This window comes from Aulonocara sp. 'chitande type north' Nkhata Bay, linkage group LG3, assembly GCF_057382095.1.
Source record: "Aulonocara sp. 'chitande type north' Nkhata Bay isolate Kocher_YH1m ecotype deep benthic linkage group LG3, A_spYH_male_GT1.1, whole genome shotgun sequence".
NCBI classification, from domain to species: Eukaryota; Metazoa; Chordata; class Actinopteri; order Cichliformes; family Cichlidae; genus Aulonocara; species Aulonocara sp. 'chitande type north' Nkhata Bay.
The window spans coordinates 37,144,282-37,164,740 of record NC_141346.1 but is presented as its reverse complement, the minus strand read 5'-3'; the positions used below and the strand labels follow the sequence as shown (position 1 = coordinate 37,164,740).

The window sequence follows — 20,459 nt, the reverse complement described above, 5'->3', positions numbered from 1 at the left end:
TTAAACATTTCTTGCTATTTTGTTTCTATGTCTGGATGGAGTGCTCTATGGTATCATGTTTTTGTCTTGATCTTATCAGGCGCATTATCAGGGAACAAACTGCAGAAGGAATGGAAAATGACTGAATTCATTTCATTAAGTGATTTTAAATCTAAACTACGAATCCTTGAGGCCAAGTCCATAACATGCAACTGTTTCAATTAGATTGATTGTCATTTTAACTGACTTTTTATTTTATTTGAATTTTATTGAATTTTATTTTTATTTTATTTGTATTCTTTCACTTATTGTTGCATGTGTGTTGTTGCTGCCTGTGTTTGAGTAATTTCTGTAACTGTGAGACATCTGCTGCTGCCTATCTTGGCCAGGTCTCCCTTGAAAAAGAGGTTTTTAACCTCAATGGGATCTTCCTGGTTAAATAAAGGTTAATAAAAAATAATAATAATAAAATAAATAACATCTAGTCCTTTTACAGAATGACTCAGTTGCAACATAAACTCGAGTTATCACTTTCACACGTTGTTCTGATTGTATTCTGTGACCATGCTGGGTGAATAACTTGATCTATCCAATCGTTCTCTTCCAATCATCCTCATCAGGGTTGTCTAACATACATGCTGCTTCTGTTCTAGGACAAAAAAAAATACACACCCCTAAGAGAGAAATAAAATGAACAGACCAAAATATGAAATAAGAAATCTTGGTACAACAGGGAGCGATTTGAAAAATATGTGATGTTCTTGTCTAATCCGAAAGTCAGCGTACTGAGATAAAGCAGTGCTAGAAGACTGTTAACAGCACGACCATTAGGCAGGGAGGGAGAAAAACACAGTCACACAGGCAGCGGCACAGAGCTGCGTGCCGTGATCCAGGAGGAAGTGTCAAAGTATGTGGATGGAGCTGTCGGGCCTCCAGCTTAGCCTCTGCTTTCAGGAACATAGAAGTAACACAGAGAACGTCTTTGTTGTGTTAGAAACAATGACAGCTCTCAGCTAGGAGTCCATTCTCTGTGCTTGTCTCTTAGGTGTTTTCTTTCATGTTTTTTCCTGTTTGTGGTGAACTCTACTGTGGTTCCCTTTACTATTCTACTCTATTCTACATACTTATTGAGATTGGGTTATGCGCAGACGTTGCTTTGGAGAACTGGACGCAAATCGAAAATCTTTTACAGTGCGTGGCTAAAAACCTGCAGAAACAGATAAAGAACCATTAATTCCACCTCGAAATGACATAGTAGAAACTGCCGTAGTAGGTTTTCATTGTTACTCGGAAAGACTAGCTCTTTGGCGTCTGCGAGGAACCGCGAACAGATTGCCTTCCTGCTTGGAATGGTAATTGCTAAAAAGTTCATCCTACAGCAGTGGAAATAAAAAGGCTCAGCACCAACATTTGAGCTTTGGAGAAATGATGAATACATCGCATTTGGAGAGTCTGAGCGATAACAGACTCAATAAATCTGAGACATCCTGGAATCCTGTACGAGCATTTTTGAAAACAAAACAGGCCGTGCTGTTCCAAACAAGCTTTAATGCTGCATCAAGGATCACTGTTGTTAGAGGTGCTGTTTCTCTCTTCTCTTAAAAAAACCCAATACAATCATTGGGTATAAAATTGTCATCGTACTTATAGCAGATCTTTTATTTATTTATTTTTTAATGGTGTCGCGTGTGAGTCTTGCAGTGCTAATTGGCTCCAGAGTCCCGTTAATCGTCTCTTTCCTGGTTGGCCCTGGAGGTTTACAACACCCTCACAATCTGACCCACGTCGATTTTTATCGCCCTGCCTCTCTCTCCCCTGCCATTTGAAGTCAACTTTTAAACGCTCTTTACTAAGAAACATAGATCCTCTTTTCTCACGCTCATTACCGTCTCCTTAAACTGGCTCTTTATGAGTTATTATTCTCGTTTGTATTTATTTTGCCTGTACTGTGTATTGCAACTTATTTCCACTCCCTTCTTTTGTAGTCACGTTTGTTTTTTATCTCCGTTACTCAAAAACACGTCTCAGACTTAGTAGTCGTCATATTTTCCATCCTGTTCTTACAGTGTTCCTGTGCACTAATGAGTCACCTGTAGTGTATTTAAAGGACAGTTGGGCTCTTTCTGGCTTTTACCTCCTAATAAATCCCACCGCTCTTTGATTTTATTAGTATTACGTTCCTATTTTTTGGGGCGAGGTTAAGGATGCTTCCTGAATCCTGACGGACAGACTGAGTAACGATCTGGACTCGGGTGTGTAATAAATTAATGAGTTATTGTGTTTGCAGCGTATTGCCTCCTCCATACGGGTTATTATTCTTGTGAGGAACAGTGCAGACTTTGATTAGGGAACGCTGTCGCTTCTTCCTATTGATCCTGTTTGTGATGAGCTGCAGAGATTGGCCGAAGCTTGTTAAACACCCTGCTGGCATTATAAATTCATTGTTTTTAGCTTGTTTGTGGACCGGCAGTAATGCATGACACCGCTGTGCTGAATGGATATTGTTTAATGGGCTGCTTTCTGATTGATTGGACGCTTTCTTGTGGTTCCTCTGCAGCTTTTTATGGTTTGTGCTTGATGTGATTTCAGAAGCAGGGACAGATGTTTCTAAAACTTTACAGACTTTTTCTTCTTTGATACAACTGGTTGTTTTTGAGCATTAAAAATATTAAAGACTTGCAATGGTTAAATGACTTTTTACATTCAAAAGGCTTCAAAAGAGGCTTCTTAAGAATGAGATACCAGCAAAGTATTATTCAACATTTTATCTGTTCGTATAATTACTTTTATTGATTTGTGTAGACAAGAATCAGGTCAGCCTGGACTGACAAAACTTAAAAAAAAACCTGACTTTATCAATATTTAGTACTTCAGAACCAAAGCAAATGTCCATCGTGTTCCACACCATGAATGGCACAAAAGATTGAAAAGAACTGAGGCAGGACAGAGTCATGCACCATGTACTTTATTTTTAAATTATTTACAATCTCTGCCCGCTTGCAGAGATCCCCGGACACGCCTCACTTCATCTTCCATTCGAGCTGTCAGGGTGCAATCAGCAGACATGGAGGGCGCTCTGGATGGTGCGTGACGTTACTTTGACCTGTTCAGGGTCCCTCACGCTACTAACAAGACCCACCACGCTCCTGCTGTCGGGCTAAATAAGTCAAGGTTGTGATGTTGTGGACAATGTTGCTGGTATATAATATGTGTTTGTGGTGTGCTTACCAGCCATGATTTCAGCTTTTTGACAGGTTACAGCAATAAACGATTTGGTTAGATTCAGAAGAATAAAAACTACACTGCAAAAACTCAAAATCTTACCAAGTGTATTTGTCTAATTTCAAGTCAAAATATTAAGTGAAAAAAATCTGCCAATGAAACAAGTGAAAATTATCTAGTTTGTCTGTAGTTTCAAGATTCACTGTCTTGAAATGTTGCTTTGTAGCTGCTTTTGTCTTATTTTAAGTGTAATGAGATGTTTTGACTAGAAATAAGACAAATATACTTGGTAAGAGTTTGAGTTTTTGCAGTGTACACCTACAGCGGTTCAACACAAGTCTTGAGATGATTGCTCTGAAGCAGCTGACATAAAACTATATGGGTGTTGGATAGCACTCAAAACAGATATCACCTGGTAAACAACACTAAGTGAAAATGAAACAGCGATGAGTATGTAATTTCCAGTCCACCTGAACTGGAAATGTGAGATCTGTTGTTATTACTACACTGATTACATTGACCAGTATGCAAATACAACCCCTATTCCATAAGAACTCTTTGACTCTTGTAAAAACATAAAGCAGTCAGTGAGGCTGCTATATGTTCCAGTAACATGTTTTATATGTCTGTGACCTTCATGCCCATAGAACACACTATATTAAAAGCAGGCGTGATTCTTTCATGCAAATCACTGCATGGCCTCACAGACACTTCTGGAAATCGGTGTCTGTGAACCCAGCTCTCTGTGCCATTAAAGATATGTCATGCACACGGGAAGCCAGGGTTGACAAATTAAATGTAAACATTTGCAAATAACATGAAACATGCACACTGAAGCATGTCGGGCAGTATCCTAGCATCGTTTTCAACACGGTAATGAATCCTATTTATTTGACTGCAATAGAGAAGGCCTGGACCTCTCACTGGCTTTCCTCTTGCAGCTTGTTGCTGGCTGTAACGGCTTTCTTTCCCTTGGCAGAAGCTGCTGTTTTCCGCAAAACCTCTAAAATCTCACTGTACACCAATAAGGATGTTTAAAAAAGAACTTTTTTAAAGGAGTCCCAGTGGGTCGAGCCTGTTCGACTGTGCAATATGATGAATGGATTCTGTTGGTGGCCTTCAAGTGTTTCTGCGGCATCTGTATATATATATTAAGTTTACTTGTGTCTGCAGCCACAGGAGGGTCAGAAAGCTCAGCTGCTGGCGGAAGATTAGAAAGCACCTTATCTCTGGAAGAATAAACTGAATATTTAAAGTACTGTGCAAAAGTATCAAGCCCTCATTTCTTTATATTTCACCAAGAAATTCGTGAAGTGGTTTATTAAAGCAAAACATGAGCAAACATACAGGAAATATGTAGGTGAAAACGGAGAATGTACAACTCTGGTGAGCTTAAAAGTCAATATTTGAAATGCAAACCTTTATTCTTTAATGCAGTGTGAACTCTTTTTCTCTAAGTGCTCTTCAGGAATAGTTCTCCAGACTACTGACATTGATTTTCAATCCAGTTCTTGTGTAATTTGGCACACCTCAGCCTGTTCTCGCTGTTTCCCTTCCTTAAGAACACCTTCTTGACAGCCACCCTTCCACTGAGACCATGTCTGATGAGGCTTCAGTGAACAGTCGATGGATTGGCTGGACTATTTTGTTTCTCCTCCTATTTCTTAAGGATGTAACTTTCACATACTGTTCACCTGCTGTACACAGTCTAAACTAAACCTGCAAAGACATGTAGCCCCTGGTTCTTATTTGTATTAAGATAATAAACAATTCTATTATATCTGAGCTTCCTGGAGGATTCTTTCTGCACTGAGGAGACATGTTCTTGTCAAAATGTTATGCAGTGTAGATTTTCTTTGGTGGTTTCAAAAGATAAAAATAAGATAGTGATAACGCCTCTTATCTGCCATTTGTTCACATGCACTGGGTCTGCATACAAAGCAAATCTGATGCGCAGAGCTTAGAGTCAAAGCCAAATAAATTTATATTTATATACAAATACAAACCAAAGTGCACAGTGAGGTAAAGTAAGGGGACACAATTTCAAGTAATTTCAATTATGAAACATTAATTCCCATACTGCACTTAAAGGACAAGTATGAAAAGATATGCATTGCACTCCTGGATGAAGTAGATTTTGTCTGTATTTTAGGGGTTTTTTCACCAACAGTCTGACTTTTGTTGGAAAGAAGCTCTTGTGGAAGCGTGTCGTATGCGTTGCCAGTTCTTCTCACCCCGTGGTGAACTGGCAACCTGTCCAGGGTATGTGTTGTCACTCTGTGACAGCTGGACCCCGCCGCCCTGGTGGCAATGAACTAAAGTCTGTTCAACCAGCAAAACTGATGGTGAAGCCTCTTAGTGTCTCGTGCACACTTTTAGAATTGGATGCACGTTCACGCTCGTGTGTCTCCTCCTGGGAAAAGTCGAGGCAGGGATTTTTGCTTGTGTGGGGTAACCCACCACACTGTGGAGCAACTATGCTATGGGCTTTAACCAGCTGAGAGTTACATGAGAATATCCAGTTCCAGCAGATAGCTGCACCTCCCTGCTTCTGCTCCTGCTGGAGGTTTCAGGAGTTGTTCCTACCTCCCTACTGGATAACAATTAACCAGAGTATTGGAACTAGCTCTTTAATAAAGTGGGTTCTTTGTCGGTAAATTACTTTGCAATGACGCTTGTTCTCAATTAGTTATATATAAACTATAATAAACCAAACTGAATTCGTTACACATTAATTTTATTTGTGTACTTAAAAAAACATAATAACAACATCCTTGTGAGTGCCTTAATACGCCCTATTATGACGAATGGTGTGAGCTGTAAAAACTGTGCCGCTCGCCACGGAGGCCGAAGCATTTCTTTTCTCCCCAGCCTTTGATTACCTCTGTCTTTGTACTCATTGTTAGATTTAGATTTAAACGTTGCTGTGTGCGAGTCCTCTCTACCTCTCCGTTTCTCCCTGGCTCTAAAAATAAAGATTTGCTTGCTTTGCGGTAATCAATGAAACGGGAGCTGCTTCACCCACTTGAAATATTTAATAAGAAAGTACAACAGACTCCAGGTCAGTTTTTAATAGGCCCGTGTAGGATGGGATATAGGGCCTCATTTATTAGCACAGATAAAACCTCTACTGTTCCAAACGGGCCTGTCAACACATCCTGTCAGCACTGCTTCGCACTGCCGTCCAAACACACTCACACACACATTCCCACACTCCTCTTTGTCATCTTTCTTATTTTTCCCACTGCTGCCTTCTCACATTTGCTTTGCCTTCTCTCCTCTCTCTTCTTTTTCTCATTTGCTCCTTCCAGCAGACACATTTTTTTCCTCCAACTAATTTCACCATCTCCTGTCCTCTTACCTCGCTCCTTTGTTCTCTCTCGCTAAATCTGCTCTGGACGATGTTCGAGTAGTTATTAGGTTTCCTGCCGCTTCCTCGCTGTCTTGTGCCTGTTTCTGTATGTGTGTGTTAATGAAATCCCCACCACCACCACCCACTCCCCTGGGCTCAGGTGGCACTCCTTTGACCGGCGAGCTCAGTGCTGCGGCTCAACATGAGGGCAAAGGTTGTAACCAGTTTCCCATTTACTGAATAAATTAGCTGTGTGGGCAGTGTGTGTGTGTGAGAAAAAAGGTTGCTCGGCACACACATAAATGGCTGCGGTTGTGTTTTCTGCCTGGCGCACACTGGCTCGGCCCTCTTAAAGGATATGGTCATATTACTCGGCACGGGGTCAAAGGTCAAAGCCAGCGAGGCACCCGATACAGAAGACGCTGTGTTCTCGCTGAGCTGCCGCTCGGCTTTCTTCTGTGTAAGACATCGGCCTCTCTGTGTTGTTTTGACACAATGATCGTCCTGTTTTGGGATCGACACACCGCGCGCACGAGCCTACGTCCGCAGTGGCGAATGTGTGTCACTCTCTATACTTACACGCCCAAATTTAGTTGGAGAAGGTTTCATTTTCATAGCTTTTATTTTAGACTTGTGACCCAGATTTTCTGACATCATCCCATGTCCCCATGGCTCGCCTATGCTATCAAAAGTATTACAGAGAGCCATGCACTATATTGCCAAAAGTATTCACTCGTCTGCATTCGCACATATATCAATTAAAGTGACCTGTCATTCTTAATCCGTAGGGTTTAATATAATGTCAGCCCACTGTTTGCAGGTATAACAGCTTCAGCTCTTCTGAGAAGTCTTTCTACAAGGTTTAGGGGTGTTTATGGGGACTTTTGACCAGTTTTGATCAACCCTGCAAGACGATTACCCGTTCACCAAACATTACACTTGGCACAATGCAGTCAGACAAGGACTGTTCCCCCGGCAACTGTCAGACTCGTCAATCACATCACCAGATGTAGAAACGTGATTGGTCGTCTCCGCTGCTCTATACCAGTTTCACTTTGTTATATACCACAAAACAGCTGACTGTGGAATATTTAGTAGTAAGGAAATTTCACGGAGTACACTGAGCTCCTGAGCGTGCTGTTCTTTCTCTAATGTTTGTCTGCATGCCTCGGTGTTTGGTTTTATACACCTGTGACCACTGAAGTGGTTGAAACAGCAGAAACACCAGCAGGCGATGGCCTCCTCATGAACCTCCAAAAATCTGGGAACAGGGCATATAGTTTCGAGGTGATCTCTCCTGTGCCATATGTAGTGCTTTAATGCATAGTGTATCGTATTTGACAGTTTCTGTGAGTTTTTGAGAACACATCATCCGTGTGGGTTTTATTTCCCCACTAAAAACCAAAATAAATTGCACAGTACATTTTAAACATATTTGCTCCAAAAAAGGAGCAAATATGATACAAAGAATATAGATTTTCATTGTCAGAAGGTTAAATAAACTCTCAACTATTTAATGGTTCGGGCTTTAAAGGGTTAATCCGCAATAATCGATACAGCCTGTAAAACTGAACTGGAGGACCAGTAAGCAGAGGGTAACTCTAATCGTATATCTTCTGCTGCCAGCTGTTCCTGTCCTTCCACAGTCTGAATATCTTCATGATGTTCCTTGACTGTTTCAGTGTGCTCTCCTCTCATTACCACATTAATACATTGTCTGATAATTCAGACTCACTGTGGCTATAGGATTTTTTTTATTAGTTCAGTAAGGAATGAAAATCAGCTTAAATGAATTTGATGGATGTAATGGTTTAAATGTGACAAATCCCACAGGAGAAGCCATCCTTTAAAAATCGTTTTGCTGTTGTTCTGCCAGATCAATCCAGAGAGCCGGCAGTTTAAGCCAGTATTGAATTTTTGCATAAACACCACAGGATATCTTGACTTTGTTAATCCTGTGTAGTTATTTAAACTGTAATTGTAGCTCAAATCAATTTCAAGCATTCAACATTTTTATGTCACCATTCTGTCTATTGATATTAACAATTAGTAAACATTTCAGTGTAACACACTATAAACAGGGGTGCACAGTACAGCATTTGCATACAGTACTGTTCGCCCATCATTTCCTTATGTTTTAATAGGGAAATTGGCCATAGGTCCATTGATTGACAGTTTATTTACCAAGCTTCTAACAACCTTGAAAGTCCACATGTATTTTCCAACTCAGTCTGAACTCTCTTAGGCAGCTTTGTAGTCATTTCTGTAAGTAGCCTTTGGGAATAGTTCTCCAGGCTTCTTGAAGGACATTCAAAGCTCTTCTTCATATGCTTCCGCCTTTTGTTCTGGAGGCCTGAACATGGTGTTCGTTTGTCTGCAAATGCACACTGACCGGCAACGTAGCGCGAGAACACTGGTGGAGAAACCCCCGGCTGTCGTGCACCGTCAGTCTCTGTGGCGCAATCGGTTAGCGCGTTCGGCTGTTAACCGAAAGGTTGGTGGTTCGAGCCCACCCAGGGACGACCGCTTTTTGTACTTTTGAGCATAAAGCACAGAACACACGCCTAATGTCAATTTTGCTTTATACTCAGCGGTAACCTTGACATCATTGCTTACTTAAAAGTAACAACAAGCTTCTTTTTTTTTGCTAGACTTAGCGATATCGTTTCATTAAATATATAAATTTAAAAATACATTTATAAATGTATCAATATAAATGTATTTAGCCAAAAACGCCAGAATCCCAGGTTACAGCTCACAAAACTATTTCAGCAACCATCCAGCAGCTGATAAGCGACGATACCCAGCCCTACACACCAGTGACATAATCGAAACCATGAGAAGACAAGAAATGTGGTTTCCCCCATCTTTTTGGCTGCAACAGTCTCTGTGGCGCAATCGGTTAGCGCGTTCGGCTGTTAACCGAAAGGTTGGTGGTTCGAGCCCACCCAGGGACGAGCAATTTTTGTGTTTAGGAGCAAATAAGTTTTGTGAAAAACACAGTGTCTAAAGCTAAAATAGAATATAAAGATATATATTTTTGCTAAGTTGTGTATTACGTGCAGTGACATCACTGCTTCATCTCTTATAAAATCTAAATAAATCGGTTTTGATAACCGACATTTCCTGTATATAATCTTTTAAGAAGTTTCAGATTCCGATGCTGGTTTTATTATTACATTATTATACCAATTAACTGGTGTAAAGTAAGTGGTTATATAATGATATAATTACAAGTACAGTTTTTAAATAGTTTCAGATAATTAATTGACAATAATTGGATTATGTGCATGTTATCAGTGTACATAGATTTGATTAGATTGATTATGTGCTCTACATTAATATACTACAACATTAAAATATGTCTATGTATATAATTTGGGTAAGACTCTGAAAAGTAGCTTTTACTGTTTATATTTAAGCAGCGTATTTTAACTAGATTTGAGTAAAACATTTTTTGTTACGCTAAATATTTATTTTATTTTCCGAGGATTTAATTAAAGAATAACATCACTTAGCGCTCTCTTAATAAAGCCAAACACTTCTCCTCTGAAGTGTTCTTCGTATAAAACAGGAGGCTGCAGTACCAGCTCGTGGACACTTGACGGCGGCAACGGGCGGAACGTCACTCTGACCTCACAAACATGGCGGCGCCCATTAGCAAACATTGTATTTCCGTTTCTCGAAAAGTGGGAAGTTTTCTGTTTAATTCAGTGTTCATTGCCCAGGCGGCGCACTGCTCTAACAACATGGACTGTCAGAGGCCCACAAAGGTTTGTCAGCACATTTTACCCTCTGTGAACCCGTTTTTTTGTTGTGGGGTGACGTTATTTTACGTTTTTGCGTTAAACATGAGTTTGCGAGCTGAAGCCGCTTTACCGCGGCGTCGCCGTCCTACGCAGTTTGCTGTGCACTTGTCAGGTGGCTCCAGCTGTTTTAATGTCCGCTCTGTCCTATACAGCTGGAGTTTGCGGTGCAGATGACGTGTGAAAGCTGCGGGGAGAAAGTCAGAGCAGCTCTGGAGGGCAAACCAGGTGAGCAAGCACATGTAGAAAGAGCTGCTGACCCCCACTTAGGGTTGCCAACTCCCTGAAAAATAAATAAGGGACACCTCGTGGCCAGGGCCGGGCGGCCCAGTTGTCTTCACCCTTCCCAGTGTGGTGAATTTTCTAGCTCTTTTTTTGTGTGTGAAATTATTTTTTTAACCATTTGACTTGAATTTGATTTAAGTAGATGTGTATTCTTTGTGATATGAACACATGTGAAACAAATGATCATTTAGCCATTTATTTTTTAGCTCAAAATGACAACATTAACACAATAAAACAGGTCTCCTTCTTAAACAGAAGCCTGTCATGCTTAACTTTTGAGAATATAAGTAAATCTTTCTTTAAAAGAACTCTGTCCTGCTTAACTTAAAATAATAGAAAACAATAGAAAGAAAAACATTCTTGTAACAGTGCACATTTAGTGCATTTAGTACAATTGGCTTAATGCTAATCAGCTGCTCCTGTTTGTAAACCCGCTTGTTCCCATGATTACGCATCTTAACTCATCATCATTATTCATCTATGTATTACTTTTATGTATTAGTCATCTATTTGTTGTAATCATCTATCCTTACAGTTGTTTATTACACAAAATAAGTTATATTATCACACTTCTGGCCACATAGCGCTGATATTCACTGCACATGCCCATATTAACTTTTTCCAGCCAGGTGTTTTCCTTTTCCCATTTTTCCCTTTCTCTGAACAAACATTGCTGCTCTAACGCTGGGCTTACACTGTGCGGTTTTAGGCCCATTTTGAGCCGATTTTTGAGTGATCGGACCGATTTTGGCCTTCATCGTGCGTCGTGTAGTATACGTGGGGTAACGAGAAGTGATTAACACCTCACGACCAGCTCCCGATCATCAATCGCTCGTGAGGGTGTCACCACAGCCGCTCACACTGCTCGCGCGCAAACACGTAAACGTTGGTGTAAAAGACGGAGCAGCACGGCTGTGCAGCGTGTGATCTGGACACAAGCAATGGAGGCACACAACCGTGAAAATAGTTGGATTTACATTGCTGCTCAATCACAGCTGCCCGATCAATGTTTTTCATTAGCAATTTAGCAAAGTTGATGGTGGTGGTGTGTCTGTGTGAGTGAAAGACGGAGAGAGAGAGCGCGACAGATTTTCTGTTATAACCTTCATTTTATGGACGCACAGTGTGAGCACTCAGGTCGCATCAGAGCATCGGGCCGTATAGTGTGAGACCTGCATCGTGACCTACCAACTTCTAACCCCTGCGAGTCAATCGTGCAGTTTGAGCAGGAGCTGAATAACGTGACTGAAAAAATCGCACAGTGTCTGCCCAGCTTTAGGTGTACTGTCGTCCGAGACTTGCACCGCAGTGTCAGCGTTTGTTTCCCTGTTGGCCATGCTTCTTGTTGTGGTCATCTGTTGTCTTCCGGTATTTTCTCCGTAAGCGACCTTTCCTTGACCAATGAGATGAGCGGTAATCTGAATTGTCATACTCGTAAGTGTGCTGTCAGCTCATTGGTCACAAAGCAGGAGAGGGGCTGGGAATTATGTTTTCAAACAAACCGTTAATTCCATTAAAAGTTATAGGCCACTTTTGATTCTCACTGTATTACGGGACAAAGTGCGTCCCTTATTAGCTCAATACGGGACTTGTACTTTTGTTTCGAAATACGGGACGATTCCGTATTTTAAGGGACGGTTGGCAACCCTACCCCCACTGCATTGTTTACTTTCCTACAAACAGGGACTGCTGAAGTTTTCTGCATACGCACTTAAAAGTGCAGTACAGACGCTGGTTAGCATGATTTTGCATTTCAATATTAAAGTAAACTCATTACACTAAGCAACAAGTGATGTTTCCAGAAAGATCCTGCATTTTTCTGCAGCGCCCACTGAACTCTAAGGGAGCATTAGTCATATAGTAGAGACGGTGTCATTTCAGCTGCTTCATCTTAACTGAATGCTGAGGCACTTCCATCAGTGCAGGCGAGTGTGTAATGCAACACATATGAAGCATCCTGTTTCCTGTTAAGTGAGTCAAACCATATTGAGCACCGGGCAATCCACAACTTTATAAGAAAAAATGATTTGATTTGTGATTTGGAGATGATGGTATTTCATACTGAGTGACCAGAATGGACAGAATTAGTAATGAGTCCATCAGAGGGAAAGCTGAAGGTTTGGCAGTTTGGTGACAAAGGCTGGAAGACGAGGCTGAGATGGTTTGGACATGTGCAGATAGGGCTGTGCGATATGACCAAACTCTCATATCCCGATATAAGAATTCTATCGGCCGATAACGATATAAATCACAAAAATGTAACATTTTCTGTAAATTCTGTGAATCTGGGCAGCTCGACTTGCGGGAAGTGTTTCCAGCTGCGCGTCACGTAGCTGGAGTCGAGTGTTCTAACCAATGCATGAAACTATACATTTTTAGACATAAGTTGTAAATGCCGCAGTTTTCTTTGTAAGCATTCATTACTCAGCGTGCTGCGGGGGAAAGCCTGTTCTAATGTTTGAGTCTAAGGTTTATTTTTTTAGCACCTGGCGGCTCTTTTTTACTTCTCATCCGTAAATAATCTGCTCTTTCACGTGATTCAGTTTATTCTGAAAAGTCTCAACAGGATCTTGAGCTTTATTGTGAAAGGTTTATGTGGAACATAAACAAGCGGACACGCGATGCTGTTACCTTGTTTTTCCTAAACACAATGCATAAAACCAGGTGCTTGTCCGTCTGTAGTGTGGTTATATTAAATATAAGAGAAAGAGGGAACTTTAAGAAATTAATATAGCCACTACAGTGACCATCAAAACAATGAAAAAATATTGTTGTAAACAGTTTATTTTGCGACACCACGAAACAAACGATAGCGTAAAATGAAACATAGACGTTTTATATCATCATCCGATATATATCGTTATATCGAACAGCCCTATGTGCAGAGGAGGGATAGTGGATATAATGGACAAAGGATGTTGAAGGAAAAGAGGAAGATCACAGAGGTGATCATGGATGCAGTGAAGATACACGCAGGTGTTGGTGTGATAGAGGTGGATGTTAATGCTGGGTGCGATGGAAGCAGATGGTCTGCTGTGGCGACTCCTTAAGGGAGCCGCTGAAACAACAACATAACTTTGAAGAGAGAAAAACAACAGCCACTAATCTCACCACAACTAATAAAACTCTTATCAGGAAATAACATTCATGGTTCTGTCTCCAGCAAGTGTTGGATGTTATTAGAAAACAAAGCTTTAACATTTTCACAATAACAAACCAGCTATAGACTACATATTATACAGATATAAACAAGAAAATGTAGACACAACCCAATAAAAAAATAAAACCTTGCTAGTACCAGGTTGGACCAATTTATTTCCAGAACTGCTTTAATTCTTTGTGACACAACAAGGTACTAGAAACATTCCTCAGAGATTTTGGTCCACATGACAGCATCACACATCCACGATTTGAATCTCCTCCTCCACCACATCACAAAGGTGCTCGATTAGACAGAGAGCTGGTGACTGTGGAGGTCGTTGAATAAGTGTACCTAATGAGGGTAGATTTTCATTGATATAGATCAGTGTAAAGCAGTAAATCTAAGAAAATGAAAATCAGATAAATCCTAGGCAAACTGTTTCTGTTTTTAGATTATTCGCATCGCTGAACGTTCTCCTCAGCTGTCTGCATTCGTGTTATTCTCCGTCTGTCTGTCTGATGATGGTTTTGGTATGTTTGCAGGCGTGAACTCGGTCAGTATTGATGTCGGTCAGGAGCAGGTGCTGGTGGAATCTGCTCTGACCAGTGCAGAACTGCAGGCCCTGATAGAGAGCACCGGACGGAGGGCCGTGCTGAAGGGCATCGGCGGATCAGAGCAAGGTGAGGAGGAACGGCAGCAGGAGCTGCACGTGCCTGCGCTGGAGGTATCAGAAGCTTTCCAGTACCACAGCTGAGTCGGATTTATAGTCCTGTTTTATCTTGGGAAGAGTGCAAGAGTCCATGTACCAAACTGTAGACCGTGCAGGCAAAATACAGCTGATTAAATGTAATATTTGAAAATTGTAGTTCCCACTTATTTTGATGAATTAAAAACCGAGTGAATGCAGATAATATTTAGCCAGGTATTTGGGCCATTCCTTGCAGATATTCAGCGCGGTACAGTGTGGTAACTTTGAGTTGATTTATCGGACTTCCTGCTAAACAAAGATGCCTCATAAAACAGCCAAAATGGAGTTTCATTAGTTGAACCTCTGTTTGTGGTAGCAAGTCTCAGTCAGATACATTCTGCTGATCCAATCACAGGTCAGTAACCGTGTGATTGCATGCACTGAGGGCAGTTTATGATTTAAACATGGACTAAATATCAGCTGATCTGCTTTAAAGTGTGAACACAAAGATCATCCTGACTACACCGGAGACCTCCGAGCCTTGTCTTCCATCCTTACTTAATCTGTGAAGCACAGCACTATAAGATAGGCACTCAGCCCCACAGCCTACCACAGTCTGCCTCTCCCTGTAGCTTTAAACTGGTTCATTTTATGTTGAGCTCACAGCTCCCTACAGATAAAATCTAATGTGAAGCAGTCTGATCACAGCCCTACCCCAACACAAGTAAGTGCTTCACCCTCTCTGTTTTTCCGTGGCAGATCTGGGTGCAGCGGTGGCCATGTTAGCCGGTGCCGGATCGATTCAGGGGGTGGTGCGTTTCCTGCAGCTGTCCGAGGAACGCTGCCTGATTGACGGGACCATTGACGGGTTGGAGCCCGGACCCCACGGTCTCCACGTTCACACGCTGGGAGACCTCACACTGGACTGCCTCAGGTTAGACCAGTGTTTCATACCAGTTTTATCAGCTCATCAGCATCGTGTAGAGTGTGAAGGAGATGGGGAGTCATTGGTGATTTACACTTTTCCTAAGCTCAAACCTGGAAAGAGTCATGGTTATGAGTCTCGGGCCTTTTCACACCCATAGTTCGTTTACTCTGGTCCGAATCGGTTGACGAGTTTGTAAACTTTTAGCTTTTCTCTGCGGTTTGGTTTCTTTTCCCGCAAAGAAAAATCTGTGTGGTCTGACCTGTGATGTGAAAGAACAAAAAACGGGGTTTGTGGTACCGAGGCAAGCGATGACCTTCAAAACTCCCACGCATACGTACGGGCTTATGTTACAGCTGTCAGTTTTAATTATCTCATCTGTGTCTCTGAGAGACATTGTATACTGTTGTACCCATGAGCCTCAGCTCTTATTGCCTCGGAGAAGACGGCAGCGAGAGATGAAATTATTGTGTAATGTAATTATGGTTTTAATTAAAAACAGGGCTTTAGCGGAGTTCATCTGAAATCCCGCTGATTTAGCGTGTTAATGGGACAGTGTGTCATTTTAAGCTTCCACTTGTCAGTTTAGGCTCAGTAATTCAATTAACCGAGCGCATATTGACGGGCGGCGTTAACTGTTGCTCACAGGCGTGTAGCTTTAGCATTTTTATTCTTTGTTGACGCCGTCCTGCAGAGATGTAAAACGTATCGGACATCAGGGGGAGTAAAATACGCTCGTGTGAAGTCTTTGTCGTCAAACTCACAAATGAGAAAACTGAGGGATCCATCCATCATCAAGTCCCTCACACCTCTACCTGTTTTCATTACTTTCTGCCTTATACACTCACCAGACATTTCATTAGGTACACCTAGACTCCCTTTTTCCTTCAGAGCCGATCAGACCAGGCGACGTTCTTCTGATCTTCTCTCGTCCAGTTATAGTGACTCAGGCCTGATTTAGGCTTCTGTAGAGGATCTTTATGGAGCCCACGATGTAACCTGCGTTACAAGTGGCGGACATGCTGGCATTTATGCTTGTGCTGGTGTGTTACATGTTAATTGCCATGTGTTCGTGTAATGTAAAGCTAACCGATGGAAACAAATAAAATGTTGCCATTGTTTTCCTCCTCGGTCCCCGTTCTTTGTTACTTTTACTATTTTAGTAACTGTTGCCGTCTTATCAACTTGAACCAGTCTGACCTCTGAAATCAACAGTAAGGTGTTTTCTCCCACCGCTCACCAGATGCTACAGTATATTAAACATGGCCAAAGTTTAAGTAGGAAACACCCCGGACAGTCTATACCAACTCCAACAATAACATTATGGAAGGTGGAGATGATGATCATGGATCCCTTTTATAGAGAGATGCTCAAACTAATTTATGTTCCATATATTTGATTCCCATCATGCTCTCCTTTCTCTGCAGTTGTGGAGAGCACTATAACCCCTTTGGGAGACAACACGGCGGTCCAGAGGACTCCGACAGGGTACGATAAATTACTTCTTTAGCTCGCTCTAAAATAACCTCTCCATAAAGTCATTCATTTTTATAAGTAGAGCGATCAGCAGTGCTAGGATCCTTGTGTCATAAATTCAGACTGTACCTCCTTCTGGCTTGTATTAAAATGTCAGCGGAGGCCAAATGCGAGATGCGATAACCCGCTCAGATTGCCAAACACGTCCCAGAGGAGCCGTTTTGGGCTCTTCTGCTCCAGGTGCTAAATTTTAAATGAAGTGTGTGAAAGAGTTGTAACTCTGCCTTGCTGTTAACTCCTTATTTTTTAATAGTTTTATACTTCACTGAACCACTTGACGTACAGTTAAGTTTTCACAGGTACTGTTTTGTACACAGCATGTCGGCGATCTGGGAAATGTCATCGCTGGACCAGACGGGAGAGCCTCATTTAGACTGGAGGACGGTCAGCTTAAGGTAACACAGAGTTATATTTGGCACTCGTACTTAGCCACAGGAGCTGAACAGCGTGCCTTGGTCTGTTTGCCTCCAGGTGTGGGATGTGATTGGTCGATCACTGGTTGTGGACGCAGGTGAGGACGACCTGGGTCGAGGAGGTCACCCTCTCTCCAAACAGACTGGGAACTCTGGAGAAAGGTGGGTGTGAAGGTGGTTTGTGTTAAACATGCGTAGCTTCAGGCTGGTTTCCAGTTCATTCATGGATTCACTTTGCTTTACATCACAAAACAGCAGTTATCGGCCGTTTTCATCACCCACCATTGAAGCCAATTGTCTTCGACAACAAGTAAATTATTTACTTTGTAAAATGTGAAGAAAATAAATATTTCGTGCTCACTATACTGTTGGAACATCAGCAATACATTAGCATTATTGCTGAAAAACAAAGTAACCAGTTAGCATTAAAAAGATTTGTGCTAATTTTGCTCACATTTTACGACAGTTTGAGCAAAAAATCTCCAGAATCATCCATCCAACCTGTTTCCACCACCTATGTGTTCTGGTCACGGGGAAACTATCTAAGCAGAGATGGCTCCGAGACCTCCATCTCCCCAGCAACTCCCTCCAGCTCTACTAGGAGGACCCTGAGGCATCGCCAAGCCAAATGAGAGATATAATCTCTCAGTTTGATCTGGGCTTTCTCCCACATTGCCTAAAACTCCTCACCTAGGAAGCATCCAGGAGGCATCCTAGTCAAACCAAACCACCTCAGCTGTCTCCTTTCAATGTGGGCTCGCAGCCTCTCTACCCGTCTCTAAAGGAGATCCTTGACATCCTTTGGAAGAATCTCATATCCGTTGATTAATCACAACTCATAGCCTCAGGTGAGGGTAGGAATGTAGATCCGGCGATAAGTAAATAAAGTAGCTTCGCTTTCACGCTTGGCTCCCTCTTCCTCACAGCAGACCAGTAGAGCATCCATGTTCCTACAGATGTGACTTGGAACTTCTCCACTGCTGACAGTAACTCATCCCAACTCAGAGCGGGCCCTCCTAACTCCACTGGCTGAGAACCACAGCCTCAGACTGGGAGCTGCGCGTTTTCATCCCAGCATCTTCACATAGTTTTCCATCCTCTGCCTGCCAGAGCTGAAACACAAATTAGTGAATGAAGTCATGATACAAATCTTTTTTTTTTTTAGCAAATATTCGTTCTAACAAAAACAGATTTTTGACAAGCTCTGGATCAAAGCTAAGCTAATGAGGAAGTGTTGGTTCAAAGCAGGAGTACGTTGGTAGTCCGTGGAGAGCTCCAGGCTATCCGTCTACCTCCAGAGAGCGTCTGTTGTCAGATGGGTGCAGTATCAAAAATATGTGGTGCAGCCAGTCTGTTGTTGTTTCATCTGAACAATGAAAAGCGTTCACTACAGCCACTCCCTGTGCTGCTCAAGCTGTACTTTTGTATCTTTGATGGGTTTTTCCACACTTGTCCCACTCCTGGTGAGCTCCACTGTCACCTCATTCCCTGTTCAGGCCCACTTGTCAACAAATCAACATTCAGACTCCACCCACCCCCACAAACCACTCCTCTATGACTGCAACACCTCTCTACATACCTGTGAGAGAGAGAGAGAGAAACCCCACAAAGCAGCTGGACTACACCACCTGTCTCCATCCACGCCGAAGCACCACATCCTCCTGTCTCCAGAGTCACCTTCAGCACCTCAGTGGAGACGCGTCATGAGCCAGCCTGCTTCAAAGCCCCGACCATTACTGCTGTGCTGAGTCCATCCTCACCTCCATGATTACCATCTGGTGCTCAAGGACAGAGTCTGACGGTAGCGTGGCATCTGTTCCACCAAGAGGGCGATTCGCTGCAAACAGCCTTCTCTGCAAGACCCTGCATGCCTCCAGGACCCGAGGCAGGCAACAAACATGGTTCCTGTCCCTCCTGCATTGGTCATAGAGTTTTTGAGTCGTACAATGTGCCTAAAATAATATTTGCATATCCAAATGACGTGTGTATATAAGAGCTGTTATTTCTGTTATTAGTAACGAGAGGAGGAGAAACAGATTTGTCAGACTGCTGTAAATTTCCTGGCCACCTGTAGACTATCTGCTAGTTTTATTAAAGCCCTCTAATGTTAAACGCTCTACTCTGCTGCAGCACTCGAAGCTTTATACAACGTGCCCCCATCGCTCATTCACACCCATACAAGCACTTTTTTTTCGCCTGAGTGCTTTCTATCTAACATTCACACTTCAGTGAATGCATCGGAGAGCAACTTAGGGGGTCAGTATCTTCAGTATTTTGCCCAAGGATACTTTGGCATGTAAAGAGGAGCAGCCTGGGCTCAAATCACCTGCCTTCTAATTAGTCGATGGCTGCTGTAGCTTCTGAACTACTCTTAATAGCTGGGTAACTCCTCTGTAACTCCTGTAGACTGCCAGTGTTACAGAGGTCATCTGTGTTTGATTGCTGGCATCGCCCAGTTCTGTGCCAGTAATCCTTTCACCTGGATATCAGTCATGACCACAGCACTCAGTGTTTTTGTGATTAATTAACTAAAATCTCAAAACTTAAGTAATGAAAAATGCAATGTGACGTAACGCTGGTATCAAAATTATTATTTCAGGCACTTTAAATTGGTCAACTGTAGGTATTTTAGGTATTTTAAATTTCTTTGTTCTTTTTTGTTTTGTTGTTTTTTTCCCCTGTGCAGGCTGGCCTGTGGGATCATCGCCCGATCGGCGGGACTTTTCCAAAATCCCAAACAGATTTGTGCCTGCGACGGCGTCACGCTGTGGGAGGAGAGGGACCGGCCAATAGCTGGGAAAGGTCGGAGCAAGAACAACCTGGAGACACCGGCGGCACACCTGTGAACCTCTCAAACCTCTGGACACTGATGAGAGTTTGAACAAGGGGGACAAAAAGCGTCTCGAAGAGAAAGGCAGATTGTGTTTCTCGGCGGAGCGCGAGTGCTGACGCGAGGAAGACAGAGTCCTGAAGATTACTGCACTGATGACCAAACAGCAATGAATGGACTTAATTTCGTGAAAATGCTCTTTGTGATCAAATCAAACGCTCTCTGCAGTTGCTGTTTAATGTTTTTCTGAGCATTTTAATAAACATGTCAACTCATCAGCA

The 20,459-nt window shown here is 42.3% G+C and overlaps 1 protein-coding gene and 2 non-coding genes across 3 annotated transcripts; all 3 read left to right on the top strand.

Moving 5' to 3' along the window:
- The first annotated feature begins 9,001 nt into the window (after nucleotides 1-9,001).
- trnan-guu (transfer RNA asparagine (anticodon GUU)) lies at nucleotides 9,002-9,075 on the top strand. Its single transcript has one exon. It is a non-coding gene; the product is annotated as a tRNA-Asn (tRNA).
- Nucleotides 9,076-9,436: 361 nt separating this feature from the next.
- trnan-guu (transfer RNA asparagine (anticodon GUU)) lies at nucleotides 9,437-9,510 on the top strand. The gene has a single exon. It is a non-coding gene; the product is annotated as a tRNA-Asn (tRNA).
- Nucleotides 9,511-10,159: 649 nt separating this feature from the next.
- Nucleotides 10,160-20,459, top strand: ccs (copper chaperone for superoxide dismutase). The gene is made up of 8 exons (XM_086279118.1): nucleotides 10,160-10,326; nucleotides 10,515-10,587; nucleotides 14,329-14,466; nucleotides 15,234-15,408; nucleotides 16,827-16,887; nucleotides 17,253-17,330; nucleotides 17,407-17,510; nucleotides 20,035-20,459. The coding sequence occupies exons 1-8, from the start codon at nucleotides 10,198-10,200 to the stop codon at nucleotides 20,192-20,194; spliced, it is 918 nt and encodes a 305-aa protein (XP_086135244.1). The 5' UTR covers nucleotides 10,160-10,197; the 3' UTR covers nucleotides 20,195-20,459.

What these genes read in the sequence shown, in the direction of transcription:
- ccs (XM_086279118.1), top strand. Translation starts at nt 10,198, where the DNA reads ATGGCGGCGCCCATTAGCAAACATTGTATTTCCGTTTCTCGAAAAGTG. An exon ending in AGCTCTGGAGGGCAAACCAG is followed by an intron (nt 10,588 to 14,328) that starts GTGAGCAAGCAC and finishes GTATGTTTGCAG; the next exon opens with GCGTGAACTCGGTCAGTATT. An exon ending in CATCGGCGGATCAGAGCAAG is followed by an intron (nt 14,467 to 15,233) that starts GTGAGGAGGAAC and finishes TTTCCGTGGCAG; the next exon opens with ATCTGGGTGCAGCGGTGGCC.